The sequence below is a fragment of the Bos taurus genome, chromosome 5 (genome assembly GCF_002263795.3).
Source record: "Bos taurus isolate L1 Dominette 01449 registration number 42190680 breed Hereford chromosome 5, ARS-UCD2.0, whole genome shotgun sequence".
NCBI lineage: Eukaryota > Metazoa > Chordata > Mammalia > Artiodactyla > Bovidae > Bos > Bos taurus.
In genome coordinates this window covers 44,915,231-44,931,027 of record NC_037332.1, presented here as the reverse complement: position 1 = coordinate 44,931,027, position 15,797 = coordinate 44,915,231, and the positions used below count along the sequence as shown (strand labels likewise).

The 15,797-nt window shown below is 41.4% G+C and overlaps 1 protein-coding gene across 2 annotated transcripts in view; it reads right to left on the bottom strand.

The window, feature by feature from the left end:
- CPM (carboxypeptidase M) overlaps nucleotides 1-15,797 on the bottom strand; it is an 88,832-nt gene that overhangs the window by 34,401 nt on the left and 38,634 nt on the right. For both annotated transcript variants that reach the window (XM_005206471.5, XM_003586067.5), the window contains exon 3: nucleotides 2,651-2,748. In XM_005206471.5, the coding sequence (XP_005206528.1) occupies nucleotides 2,651-2,748 (98 nt within the window). The remainder of the gene's footprint in view (nucleotides 1-2,650; nucleotides 2,749-15,797) is intronic.

Sequence of the window (15,797 nt, the reverse complement as noted above, 5' to 3'; positions counted from 1 at the left end):
GGACTCTTGCTTTTCTTTGGAAGTTTCAATTGGGAGGATTAAATTCTGAGCAGCAGACTGCAACCTTTCGAAATGCTAGGAATTCAATAAATAAGCTACTGGAGTCAATTGAGGGCCACATGTCTCTTATTAAAAATGGGTTCCATGGGAGCTGATCAATTGACCAGATAGCAAAAGGGAAAGGAAGTCTGGGCTGCTATCTATCATGAATAGTTGTTTTATTAAAAACAACTTTGCATTTCTCTGATAATGAGTGATGTTGAGCATCTTTTCATGTGTTTGTTAGCCATCTGTATGTCTTCTTTGGAGAAATGTCTATTTAGATCTTTGGCCCATCCAATATTCTGGGAGGTGGGTCATAGAGGATCCTGCTGTGATGTATGTCAGAGAGTGTTTTGCCTAGGTTCTCCTCTAGGAGTTTTATAGTTTCTGGTCTTACGTTGAGATCTTTAATCCATTTTGAGTTTATTTTTGTATATGGTGTTAGAAAGTGTTCTAGTTTCATTCTTTTACAAGTGGTTGACCAGATTTCCCAGCACCACTTGTTAAAGAGATTGTCTTTAATCCATTGTATATTCTTGCCTCCTTTGTCAAAGATAAGGTGTCCATATGTGCGTGGATTTATCTCTGGGCTTTCTATTCTGTTCCATTGATCTATATTTCTGTCTTTGTGCCAGTACCATACTGTCTTGATAACTGTGGCTTTGGACATGGAAGCAACCTAGATGTCCATCAGCAGATGAATGGATAAGAAAGCTGTGGTACATATATACAATGGAGTATTACTCAGCCATTAAAAAGAATACATTTGAATCAGTTCTAATGAGGTGGATGAAACTGAAGCCTATTATACAGAGTGAAGTAAGCCAGAAGGAAAAACACCAATACAGTATACTAACGCATATATATGGAATTTAGAAAGATGGTAACGATAACCCTGTATACGAGACAGCAAAAGAGACACTGATGTATAGAACAGTCTTATGGACTCTGTGGGAGAGGGAGAGGGTGGGAAGATTTGGGAGAATGGCATTGAAACATGTGAAATGTCATGTATGAAACGAGATGCCAGTCCAGGTTTGATGCACGATGCTGGATGCTTGGGGCTGGTGCACTGGGACGACCTAGAGGGATGGTATGGGGAGGGAGGATGGGGAACACATGTATACCTGTGGTGGATTCATTTTGATATTTGGCAAAACTAATACAATTATGTAAGGTTTAAAAATAAAATAAAATAAAATAAATAAATAAACAAACACTATGACACAGAAAAAAAAACACAACAAAAAATAACTTTGATCAGACTCCCAGCAATATCAAGCCTTTTTGAGCACAGCCTATTATGCTCAAAAAAGTAACTTCCACCCACCCATAAATCAGATTCAAAGACAAGCCAAGCCACTTTCTCAGAGGCAAACGTTTGCATTTGAGCTCCAGTGACAAGAAGTCCCCTCGCTGGTCAGGACGGTTGAGCAGCATGTCTGGACAGGAAAGGCAGAGTTGCGCATGTGTCACGCAGGGTGGAGCCTGTTCCTATAAAGCCTGGGTCTGGGGAGGGTTGAGTCGGAACAGGAAGTGCAGCATTTGAGCACTGGGTGCTGCCACACTATTGCAGATCTGGAAGTGTTGTAACAAGTCAGCAGGTTGTACTCACAGGATTATGCATTTTCTCTGACATTCCCTAAAGTGTGTTTGATAAGGTGTGACACAGATCCTGTGTCAATTTTCTTTACTGTCAAGACTGGAGACTATCTTTCCCTTCCACTGGATCGCCCAGTTGTGTGGGGTCCTGGGAAACAGAAAATCCTGCAGCTCTCATATTCTCAAAAATATGAGAGCTGAGGAGGTATATACTAAAATATATATCGAAAAGTATGTATAAATATATACTAAAATATATTTTATTGTACATAAAATACATATATAAAAGTATATACTAAAATATATATATATAAGTATACATACAAAAACATACTCTGAGGAAGTAAGGTGAGAAATTTTGGGGAACATCTTCAAATGCCTGGCTAGAATGGTTGGGCAGCCAGGAGTCGTAAAAGGCTATTTTGCAAATTATAAGATAAATAACATAAATGAAACAAAATAGAGTTGATCTCTGATAAGCTGGAAAAGAGCAAAATGTTATGATGGCATCTCAGGGTTTGTGGAATGGTGGGGATGACAGAGCCCTAAGCTTGATGGTCTAAACTTACGCATCAAAAATGCTAAGTTTTGGATTAAGAGAAAGTGACAAAAGCATTCAAAAAGCCAGCCAGGAGGAGGCTGGGTCGCCAGTTGGGACCTTCTTAGTTCAAATACATCACTCTTCTGCTGGGTCACCTCGATGCTGAGCAGGAGGTGGGGAAAACCAACCCAGGAGGCGTTCAGGAACTTGGGCAGTCCTGAACGTTCTTCCAGCCCCCAAACAAGAAACGAGCTCCCGTTACCCGCACAGGGCCCTGGGTAAGCAACCCAGCGGCTGATGGTTTGGGATCATGGCTCCTTCAGTCTCTCAGAAGGCCTTACAGGAAGACCCTTCCAGTCTTTGCTGCAATGTCGGCTGCTTCCTCTGCATTTACACAGAGTGCAAGAGACCCGAGGGAAGGTCCTTTGGTGACACGTCAGATACACGTTCAAACCACATACATACCTCATCTCCATGCATATTTGCCACGTACTTGAATTCCGGAATCCCGATCCTGTGTTCCTTTGGAGAGCGTCCCACGACGAGAACCCACAGGTTTCTGCCTTTACGGGGGAGAAAGTACAGAAAAATGAGTAGCCTTTTGAAATGATGAATGAACTCTGGCAGAATGAGAATAGTGAACAATGATGCTACTTCTCCCACCTGATGAATGTTTCATGACCATCTCAGTTCATGCAACTAACACCTCTGTGCCTGGAACGCTTTTAATTTACTGCCAGCCAAAATCCTTTCAATCAGCAGAAATATTTAACTTCTTATTCTAGAATGTGACTTTTAAAAATTGAAGGCTTAGTAGGTTACATAGATCTTATTCTTCCAAAATGTTTAGTAGACTTAGTAGGTTACATAGATTTGATTTTTCCAAAATTGTTTTTCCAAAAAGCGTGCTCTGAGGTCCTGGTGCCTTATAGAAGTGATCTTGCTAATTCACACAATAACACGGAAATAATAATTGATAGTTGACTGGGAGGGAGCCATAACTCTCAGTGCAAGGAATGTGAAAAAACCAACAGCAAGAAAACATGAAACTCAGAAGGGAGATTGTTTTTACAGCAAATCCTGAGTCTTGTTGTATTCAAATGATCATGTAACAAAGCCTCTCAGCAGTGAGTGTCCTTGATGAGCACCAAGTCCTGTCGAGTAAGCTGGGAACCACAAACAAAGCTGACAATGCCTCAAGGAAAACTTCTAAGTCCTAACTCTGCCAGATGGTGAGATTTGGACAGAGACTAAACATCATTGAAGATTCGCCCTGGGCAGATGTTACCACTGCATCTTTGGTTCATATTAACTCAGGCAATCCCTTGTCCTGAGCCAGTGAGATAGATTTTTAACCAGACTTTACAAAATGAAAACACTGACCTTCAAAAAATATTAAATAAACTGCTTATGATCACACAGCTAGTAAGAGGCTGTGATTTGAGCCCCAGAACCAAGACCTGAATTCTGGCCTATATGACTCAATTCTAGAGCTCTTAATACTAATGAAAACAGCCTGTCACTCAAGAAGCTTGGTGTCCTAATCAGCAAAATGAAGAGGTTTCTTTCGATTCTAAAATCACATTCTTTTTTTTTTTTTTTAAATACACTTTAAAACTAGAGATTGGGGAAATGTATATTTGATATCTAGCACCTAGATACAAAGTTCACATATCTGTAATAGCTAAACCTTCTGTGGAATTCAAGAAGCCAGGAAAGGAATTTAACAGCAGTCTGTGGGCTAATGTGGAGCCCGTTTCTGCAGAATTTCTAGTGTAGTTCCTTTAATCTGGGGATCCCATAGGTGGGGGAATACTCTCTTACCATAAAGAACTCAGGGAGAAGCAGATACTGGACTTGTTTTTTCCACCATTAATTCTTAATTTATTATAACAATTGTAGGACGATTCATCTTGACAGGGTAATGCTTTAAATTTAGTAATTGCAGAAATTGTCAAAAAACATCCCCAAAGGGCAGCTTATCTGACTGATGCCACTTGTTCAGTGCAGACTACTCAGGTCATTCATTCACATCCATTTATTTAGTACTATTATGTTCATGCATTTACTCCTACAGATAGTTATGCTCTCTACACCCAGTGAGTCTCTGATCTAGAGAAGAATAGCATGCAAGAACATCATTACACTGGACTGTGACATGTATGATCACAGAGTGTGTATAAGGTACTGGTGTGACTGTAGAATAAAGGAAGAAACTTTTTCAAGGAGTGGGATCACATAAAACTTTACAGACATAGGGTTTTAGAGCTGACTTCTGACCAGGGTTCTGAACAGTCACTCCAAGTTAGCCATGTGGACAAGTATCAGTACAATCCATTTGGTGGTTTCCCACCAGAACCACTTTATTAACCAGAATCTTTGATTCCCCCATATTACCAATTCTCAGATCACCTAGGGCTTCAAATTTAGCATGTTACCATTTTTCATGTGAAGCAAATAAGAGCTTTTTTCTATTAAACTTGGCTCTTTAGGTTTCCTTCTGGGGGATTCTTTTCTGTAGCTATTAATGCTTTCAAGGCTAGAATAACCACAGATTTGTATAGAATATGGTCTGGTCTCTGCAAGAAGATCCAACCAGTCCATTCTAAAGGAGATCAGCCCTGGGATTTCTTTGGAAGGAATGATGCTAAAGCTGAAACTCCAATACTTTGGCCACTTCATGCGAAGGGTTGACTCATTGGAAAAGACTCTGATGCTGGGAGGGATTGGGGGCAGGAGGAGAAGGGGAGACAGAGGATGAGATGGCTGGATGGCATCACTGACTCGATGGACGTGAGTTTGAGTGAACTCCGGATGTTGGTGATGGACAGGGAGGCCTGGCATGCTGCAATTCATGGGGTCACAAAGAGTCGGACACGACTGAGCGACTGAACTGATGGTCTGGTCCCCTCACAAGCAAGGAAAAAAATTCAGTATCATCTTGACGTTGTTGTTTACAGCTGCTAAGTCGTGTCCGACTCTTTTGCTACCCCATGGATTATACCCCATCAGGCTCCTCTGTCCATGGGATTTCCCAGGCAAGAATACTGGAGTGGGTTGCCATTTCCTTCTCTAAGGAATCTTTCCAACCCAGGGATCAAGCTCATGTCTCCTGCATTGGCAGGTGGGTTCTTTACCATTGAACCACCAGGGAAGCCCATCACCTCGACACAATGTTTCTCAATTGTTTTCTAACTCTGCATTTGCAAAGCTGACCTGTAATATAAAGGATAGTGTAAGACAAGAAAAACCTGACTTGACATGGGTATTCAATATTATTTGAGGGCTTCCCTGGTGGTCCAGAGGTTAAGAATCCGCCTTGCAATGCAGAGAACACCGGTTTGATCCCTGGTTTGGGAAGATTCCACATGCTGCAGAGCAACCAAGCACGTAGCGCCACAACTACTAAGCCTGCACCCTAAAACCCGTGTGCCAAAAATTACTGAAGGCCACTCGCCCTAGAGCTGCTGCTCCGCAACAAGAGAAGCCGGGGCAACGAGAAGCCCACACACCGCGACGGGAGAAAACCACATGCAGTGACAAGGACCCAGCGCAGCCTAAAAAAAAAAATGTGTGTGTGTGTGTATGTGTGTGTACTTTGGTTCAAGGAAGTTGGGAAATCAAACCAATAAAATCTAAATGAAGAAATATTGGTAGTAACTCAATCTCAATTTCAGCATGAATGGCTCCTAAGTGAACAGCAAAACGAGAAACTTACCTTGAATAACCCTCCATGGCACCAAGCCTGAGGATGAAAACAACCCATAAACCTGAAGATATTCACCCAATGCTTTTGGAAAGCTAAGCCTCTTGAAAGTTTTTAACCCGCCTCTCTAATAAACACGGGTTATCTCTGGCTTAGACTAGAGTAAATGCACAAAGGACAGACTATTGACTTTTCACAGCCTGATTGCCAAGGTGAGGCTAATTTAAACAAGATTTTTTTTTTTTTCTATCAAGGTTGGACAGGCTGCCTTTATCCCTCCAAGTTCCTGCTTTGAACTTTGAGCACCTACTTTGAACTTTGAACTCGAGCACCAGGTGTGCTCAAGAGCTCTGAAATGCTCAGCCACTTTCTCTCCACTACAAAGTAAAATTGTCAGTATCTGTGTCCAGGAACCTTCTCCGGGCTTGACTCTAAGCCCAGGGATGTGACATGGTGCCCAACTGGGCACCTAACTGGGTTTGCTTGTAGGACCAGAAAAGTGTTACCATTCAAAAGGCTTCACAAAGATCCGCAAGGCAAGGAAACAGAACACTCTAGGCATTCAGGAGAAAGTAGGAGGAGAAGCTTGAAAAACGAAGTACAGTGTCAACAGGGAGAAACTGAAGGAGTGTTATTCCCCTACCAGAATCACTGGATCCTTGGAAAAGCGCCAATCCCTGAGCCCCATCTCCCAAATCACACTCCAGGGGGAGGGTCCCCAACCTGCACTTAACAGGCTCCTTTGGTGATTCTGAGGCCCATTAAAGTTTGAAAGCTGCTCAGATTGAGGCAGTGAATGTCCAGATAGATTTGGGCGGTAAAATCATCTCATTTTACATACAATCATGAACATGTTTCTATATGAACAAATATACTTTGACTACACCTTTTAAAATGGCTGTTTGACATACATCAACATGAATCCGCCACGGGTATACACATGTTCCCCATCCTGAACCCCACTCCCACCTCCCTCCCCGTACCATCCCTCTGGGTCATCCCAGTACACCAGCCCCAAGCATCCTGTATCCTGCATCAAACCTGGACTGGCGATTTGTTTCTTATATGATATTAAACATGTTTCAGTGCCATTCTCCCAAATCATCCCACCCTCTCCCTCTCCCACAGTGTCCAAAATAAATAAATTTAAATTAAAAAAATAATAAAATGGCTGTTTGATATTTTATTACACAAATGTAGTATCATTCATTCAACAATGCTCCATGGTTAGGTGTCCAAATATAAGTAATTTATGTAAATTACAGCATGTCCACTTAAATTATGTACAGAATTTTTAATGTAAAATATTTTACCATGGCAAAGAAATCAGAGTACAAAATTATATAATTACAACCATGTAAAATAGACTATTCACTAACAAAATACCATGGAACAAAACAGCTCCAAAGCATATAAAGCCTTAAATGAAATAATTGATGAGTCCCTATAAGAACTGAAAATAGCACACTGTCAGTAAAAATGGGCTAAGTGATAGGGTTATAAAACTAAGACTTTGTTTTCACTTTTCCATCTTTCTAGTTTTTAAAAATAAAACACTAAATCTTATTGTTTATTAAGTTTATATACTGTATGCTGAGCTTTATAATACCTGATCTTTACACTTTATAATACTTGATCTTTACAACACCTCTGTGTGGTGGGTGATACCCACAATTCATTGATATAAGTGGTAGAACCAGAAGTCAAACCCAGGTCTGTTTGATTCCAGTATCTGTGTTCTTCTGATGACTCCAGGCTCTTCCTGCAAGTAATAGGTAGGTCAGGGCCAATCCCACTCTGGGCGCATAGTTCCCCAGCAGCTCTTTCAGCATCACACTGCCATAATTTGTCCCTGGAACAAGTTCCAGCATGCCACCCGTCTATGACCACTGAGCCATAGCAATACACCTGAACTTACGGCTGCCCTACAGGGACGGTCCATACCAGGTGTTGATATAACAATCCCTAAGTAAAACTGTCAGTATCTGTGTCCAGGAACCCTCTCCGGGCTTGACTCCAAGCCCAGGGATGTGACATGGTGCCCAACGGGGCACCTAACTGGGTTTGCTTGTAGGACCAGAAAAGTGTTACCATTCAAAAGGCTTCACAAAGATCCGCAAGGCAAGGAAACAGAACACTCTAAGCAGTGGAGAGAAAGTGGCTGAGCATTTCAGAGCTCTTGAGAGCACACCTGGTGCTCAAGAGAGCACCCAGAGAGAAGTGGAATCCAGAGAGAAGTGGAATCCCTGTGTGGGTGGCCTGGTCCCAGGAGCAGACCTGCAGTGATGACAAGGCTGGTGATGCGCAAGGTCCAACCCATGAGGCGCCAGCCTCCAGGGTGATGGATCAGTTGTTTCCCAGACTAGAATATTTCTCTTTGTGTCCTTAAAATTACCCTTTGACCTAAGTCAAAGCTCAGGGGACCTTGCTTGATGCCTGAGTTTGCGTCTTCATACGTAAGTGGGACCAACAGCTCTCCTGGCAAGAGTGATGTGAAGCTGGCGAGTTCCTCCTGTCTTCCCTAAAAAAGAAGCCAACACTCCAACACCAAACCTTCAATCTCACTTATGCTCATCCCCATTACTACACACACAAAGCCAGCCCGGCCTCAAATAATGTCCCAGAGGACCTGAAAAATAGCACATAACTTTGGTCGGGTTAAACATGTAGTCTCCGTGACCTCGGGCCTGGAAGTGGAAGAGGAAGTTCCTGCTAAGTGGCTTACGACAAACAACACAAACAACTGCAAACAAAACAGGGACAACGTCTCCAGCATGGCTGTGTTTGCACGGTAGCATGCCTCACAGTTCAGAGCATTTGATATATATTCACTTGGCCCTGATGACCATAAGCAGTAGGTAAAAGATTATCCTTTCACACAGGTGGAGGCGCTATCCTAGGGAAGCTCACAAGGCCATGGTTCTCACGTGTGGTCCCAAGAAAGACCAGTATCATCACATCCTCTGGGAACTTGTTAGAAATGCAGGTTCTCAGACTGCACCCCTAAGTACAGACTCCACCCCTAAGTACAGAGACCCTGGGGGTGAGGACCTGCAGTCTGTGTCTTAATGAGCTCCCCAGGGCATCCTCATGCTCGCTAAAGTCTGAGAACCACAGACACAGAGATCGGACTTGTGGACACGGTGGGGGACAGAGAGGGTAGGACGTAATAGAGAAAGTAGCATTGACGTATTTACGCTATCATGTATAAAGCAGCTAGTGGGAAGCTGCTATATGACACAGGGAGCCCGGCCTGGCAGTCCATAACAACCTAGAGGGGTGGGATGGAGAGGGGAGGGAGGAGATAAATGTATAATTATGGCTGATTGGTATTGTGTTGGTTTCTGCCCTACAACAACATTGTAAAGCAATTATCCTTCAATTAAGAGTATACATAAAGCTTGAGAGCCATAGTAACCAAGGACAGAGCTGGAAGGCCTATTCAGAGCCTGCTCTGTTCTTAACCACTATGCTGCACTGTTCCAGTCACCTAAGGGACAGAAAAGATCAAAGAAACATGAACCTGTGCCCATAAATTGCCAGGTGCCATTTCTGGTGTTGAGATTTTCCTTTCTCCCCTCTGGAGAACTGGAAATGGAGGAGGGCCTTCAAGGACCCTATGAGGATGGTCTGAGAAGTTAAAGCTATCATCTCCTTCCTTTAGTGTGCAAATTTCAGACTGGTCTGCAAACTAGTATACACCAGCTTGTCCCCAGACTGCTCTCTATTCAAGGATTACTGGTAAGCCTCAGTGGCTCTGCCCCAAAGCTGTGGAATCTCAAGACAGATCTACTTCAGAGGTTTGTCTGCTAAGCTGACTAGGCTGAAAAAGTAGGGTAGGTGGAGTAGCAAGAGGAGGAAGGACATGGACAAAACTCAACTGCTCTACTCAGATCTTTTCTGGGACAAAAAAAAAAATTCAGGGGAGGAGCCAAGATGGCGGAGGAGTAGGACGGGGAGAACACTTTCTCCCCCACAAATTCATCAAAAGAGCATTTAAACGTCGAGTAAATTCCACAAAACAACTTCTGAATGCCGGCAGAGGACATCAGGCACCCAGAAAAGCAACCCAACTCTTCGAAAGGAGGTAGGAAAAAATATTAAAAACAAAAAAAAAGAGACAAAAGAGGGAGGGACGGAGTTCCGTCCCGGGAAGGGAATCTTAAAAAGAGAGAAGTTTCCAAACACCAGGAAACCTTCTCACTGCCGAATCTGTGCCGAGCTTTGGAAGCACAGAGGGCAACATAACAGGGGGAAAAATAAATAAACAATTTAAAACTCGCAGATTGTGAGCCCTACGGTAACTCCCCCAGCAGAGAAGCAGCGCAGACGCCTGCATCCGCCATTAGCAAACCGGGGCTGGGCAGGGAGGCGCGGCGTGGGCTGCATCACTGAGAGTAAGAATCTGGCCTGAATACCCTGAGCGCTATCTGAGCGAAATAATTTGGGCTAGCAAACCAGACTGTGGGATACCTACCACGCGAAAAGCCAGCCCTAACCTAAGACCGCCAGGCCCGCGCACGGAACAAAGGACTGAACAGAGATAGCCGGCTGCAGACCTTCCCCCTCCGGTGACAGGCAGCCAGAGCCGGAAGGGGGCAATCGCAGCCCCAGAGAGACATTATCTATAAAATTGTAAGCAGGCTTCTTTGCTAACTAAAACTTCTTGGGGGTCTGGACGGTCAACATCTGCCTGAGAAGGTGCGCTGGTTTTACATCCAGATAACCGAGTGGCGGGGAGGCGATAAGTCGCAGCATTGGCGCTCGCCTGGGAAGAGCAAATTGGCGCTCGGACCTGGGAAGAGCACAAAATGCAGGCCCAACTGAGTCTGCGCCTCTGAGGACTACCCGAGTGCCTGAACCTGAGCGGCTTGGACCTGGGAGGTGCATGCAGCCCAGGGCCAGCCTCGGATTGTTCCCGGCGGAACAACCTAGAGTCCGAGCAGTGTGGACAGGGAGGCTACACGCGCCGTGAGCAGGGGCAGACCCAGGGTGGCTGAGGCATTGCGAGCCCACGCCAGTGTTATTTGTTTGCAGCATCCCTCCCTCCCTCCCCACAGCGCAACTGAACAAGTAAGCCTAAAAAAAAAAAAAAAAAAAGCGTCCTCCACCGTGCCCTTTGAGTCAGGGCGGAAACCAGATACTGAAGAGACTAGCAAACAGAAGAAGATATAACAGAGGGAAACGCCTTGGAAGCTACAGGCAATAGATCAAAACCCTGTGGTTACTACGGACTACATAGGAAGGGGCCTATAGATCTTGAGAAATATAAATCTGACCAAGGAACTAGCCAAAAATGAACTGAACCCACAACACCCAAAAAAAAAAAAAAAAAAAAGTCCTAGATATATTTTTATTATTTTTACGATCATTCTTTTTTTTTTAATTAAAAAAAAAATTTTAAGTCCTCTATTGTTCCTTTAATTTTCACTTTTATAACCTATTACTTTGCAAAAAAAAAAAAAAAAGACTATTTTTTTTCTTCTTCAGCAAACTTCATATATATATATTTTATAATTTTTTGACCTTGTTTTTTTTGTTTGTTTGTTTTTGTTTTTTCTTCTTTTCTTTAACATTGTATTTTTGAAATTCCAAACTCTACTCTAGATTTTTAATTTTCGCTTTTTGGTATATGTTATCAATTTTGTACCTATAGTTTGTTTTTTTTTTTATATATAATTTCTGTGACTTTTTTTTTTTCTTCTTCTCTGTTTCTTTCTCTTCTTCTTTTATATAACATTGTATATCTGAAATTCCAAACTTTACTCTAGATTTTTAATTTATGCTTTTTGGTATTTGATATCAATTTTGTACCTGTATTTTCTTTATAATTTTTGTGACATTGTTCATATTTGTTTGTTTGTTTTCTCTCTTTATTTTTCTTCTTCTTTTTTTTTTTTTTTAACATTATATTTTTGAAATTCCAAACTCTTCTCTAGATTTTTAATTTTTGCTTTCTGGTATTAGTTATCAATTTTGTACCTGTACTTTCTTTACAATTTTCGCGACCTTGTTTGTTTTTGTTTGTTCGTTTTTTCTCTCTTTCTTTTCCTTCTTCTTTTCTTTAACATCGTATTTTTGAAATTCCAAACTCTACTCTAGATTTTTAATTTTCGCTTTCTGGTATTAGTTATCAATTTTGTACCTGTACTTTATAATTTTCGCGACCTTGTTTGTTTTCGTTTGTTCGTTCTTTCTCTCTTTCTTTTCCTTCTTCTTTTCTTTAACATCGTATTTTTGAAATTCCAAACTCTACTCTAGATTTTTAATTTTTGCTTTTATGTATTTGTTACCAATTTTGTACCTTTAAGGACCCAATCTTCAGGACCCATTTTTCACTAGGGAGTGAGATTACTGGCTTGACTGCTCTCTATCCCTTTGGACCCTCCTTTTTCTCCACCAGGTCGCCTGTGTCTCCTCCCTAACCCCTCTCTACTCTACCCAACTCTGTGAATTTCTGTGTGTTCCAGACGGTGGAGAACACTTAGGGAACTGATTACTGGCTGGATCTGTCTCCCTCCTTTTCATTCCCCCCTTTTATCCTTCTGGCCACCTCTGTTACTTTCCTCCTTCTTTTCTTCTCTGTATAACCCCGTGAACATCTCTGAGTGGTCCAGTTGTGGAGTGCACATAAGGAAGTGACTACTGGCTAGCCCACTCTCTCCACTATTGATTCACCTCATCTCATTTGGGTCACCTCTAACTCCCTCCTCCCTCTTCTCTTCTCCATGTAACCCTGTGAACCTCTCTGAGTGACCCCCACTGTAGAGAAACTTATCATCTTTAATGTAGATGTTTTATCAATGGTGCTGTATAGAAGGAGAAGTTTTGAAACTACTGTAAAAATAAGACCGATAATCGGAAGCAGGAGACTTAAGTCCAAACCCTGACTCCAGGGAACTCCTGACTCCAAGGAACATTCATTCACAGGAGCTCATCAAATGCCTCCATACCGACACTGAAACCAAGCACCACACAAGGGCCAATAAGTTCCAGGGCAAGACATACCACGCAAATTCTCCAGCAACAAAGGAACACAGCCCTGAGCTTCAAGATACAGGCTGCCCAAAGTCACCCCAAAACTATAGACATCTCATAACTCATTACTGGACATTTCATTGCACTCCAGAGAGAAGAAATACAGCTCCACCCACCAGAACACCGACACAAGCTTCCCTAACCAGGAAACCTTGACAAGCCACCTGTACAAACCCACACACAGCGAGGAAACACCACAATAAAGAGAACTCCACAAACTGCCAGAATACAGAAAGGACACCCCAAACTCAGCAATTTAAACAAGATGAAGAGACAGAAGAATACTCAGCAGATAAAGGAACAGGATAAATGCCCACCAAACCAAACAAAAGAGGAAGAGATAGGGAATCTACCCGATAAAGAATTCCGAATAATGATAGTGAAATTGATCCAAAATCTTGAAACTAAAATGGAATCACAGATAAATAGCCTGGAGACAAGGATTGAGAAGATGCAAGAAAGGTTTAACAAGGACCTAGAAGAAATAAAAAAGAGTCAATATATAATGAATAATGCAATAAGTGAAATTAAAAACACTCTGGAGGCAACAAATAGTAGAATAACAGAGGCAGAAGACAGGATTAGTGAATTAGAAGATAGAATGGTAGAAATAAATGAATCAGAGAGGATAAAAAAAAAACGAATTAAAAGAAATGAGGACAATCTCAGAGACCTCCAGGACAATATTAAACGCTACAACATTCGAATCATAGGGGTTCCAGAAGAAGAAGACAAAAAGAAAGACCATGAGAAAATACTTGAGGAGATAATAGTGGAAAACTTCCCTAAAATGGGGAAGGAAATAATCACCCAAGTCCAAGAAACCCAGAGAGTACCAAACAGGATAAACCCAAGGAGAAACACCCCAAGACACATATTAATCAAATTAACAAAGATCAAACACAAAGAACAAATATTAAAAGCAGCAAGGGAAAAACAACAAATAACACACAAGGGAATTCCCATAAGGATAACAGCTGATCTTTCAATAGAAACTCTTCAAGCCAGGAGGGAATGGCAAGACATACTTAAAATGATGAAAGAAAATAACCTACAGCCCAGATTATTGTACCCAGCAAGGATCTCATTCAAGTATGAAGGAGAAATCAAAAGCTTTTCAGACAAGCAAAAGCTGAGAGAATTCTGCACCACCAAACCAGCTCTCCAACAAATACTAAAGGATATTCTCTAGACAGGAAACACAAAAACGGTGTATAAACTCGAACCCAAAACAATAAAGTAAATGGCAACGGGAACATACTTATCAGTAATTACCTTAAACGTAAATGGGTTGAATGCCCCAACCAAAAGACAAAGACTGGCTGAATGGATACAAAAACAAGACCCCTACATATGTTGTCTACAAGAGACCCACCTCAAAACAGGGGACACATACAGACTGAAAGTGAAGGGCTGGAAAAAGATTTTCCATGCAAATAGGGACCAAAAGAAAGCAGGAGTAGCAATACTCATATCAGATAAAATAGACTTTAAAACAAAGGCTGTGAAAAGAGACAAAGAAGGTCACTACATAATGATCAAAGGATCAATCCAAGAAGAAGATATAACAATTATAAATATATATGCACCCAACACGGGAGCACCACAGTACGTAAGACAAATGCTAACAAGTATGAAAGGAGAAATTAACAATAACACAATAATAGTGGGAGACTTTAATACCCCACTTACATCTATGGATAGATCAACTAAACAGAAAATTAACAAGGAAACACAAACTTTAAATGATACAATAGACCAGTTAGACCTAATTGATATCTATAGGTCATTTCATCCCAAAACAATGAATTTCACCTTTTTCTCAAGCGCACATGGAACCTTCTCCAGGATAGATCACATCCTGGGCCATAAAGCTAGCCTTGGTAAATTCAAAAAAATAGAAATCATTCCAAGCATTTTTTCTGACCACAATGCAGTAAGATTAGATCTCAATTACAGGAGAAAAACTATTAAAAATTCCAACATATGGAGGCTGAACAACACGCTGCTGAATAACCAACAAATCACAGAAGAAATCAAAAAAGAAATCAAAATTTGCATAGAAACGAATGAAAATGAAAACACAACAACCCAAAACCTGTGGGACACGGTAAAAGCAGTCCTAAGGGGAAAGTTCATAGCAATACAGGCACACCTCAAGAAACAAGAAAAAAGTCAAATAAATAACCTAACTCTACACCTAAAGCAACTAGAAAAGGAAGAAATGAAGAACCCCAGGGTTAGTAGAAGGAAAGAAATCTTAAAAATTAGAGCAGAAATAAATGCAAAAGAAACAAAAGAGACCATAGCAAAAATCAACAAAACCAAAAGCTGGTTCTTTGAAAGGATAAATAAAATTGACAAACCGTTAGCCAGACTCATCAAGAAACAAAGGGAGAAAAATCAAATCAACAAAATTAGAAACGAAAATGGAGAGATCACAACAGACAACACAGAAATACAAAGGATCATAAGAGAGTACTATCAACAATTATATGCCAATAAAATGGACAATGTGGAAGAAATGGACAAATTCTTAGAAAAGTACAACTTTCCAAAACTGGACCAGGAAGAAATAGAAAATCTTAACAGACCCATCACAAGCATGGAAATTGAAACTGTAATCAAAAATCTTCCAGCAAACAAAAGCCCAGGTCCAGACGGCTTCACAGCTGAATTCTACCAAAAATTTAGAGAAGAGCTAACACCTATCCTGCTCAAACTCTTCCAGAAAATTGCAGAGGAAGGTAAACTTCCAAACTCATTCTATGAGGCCACCATCACCCTAATACCAAAACCTGACAAAGATCCCACAAAAAAAGAAAACTACAGGCCAATATCACTGATGAACATAGATGCAAAAATCCT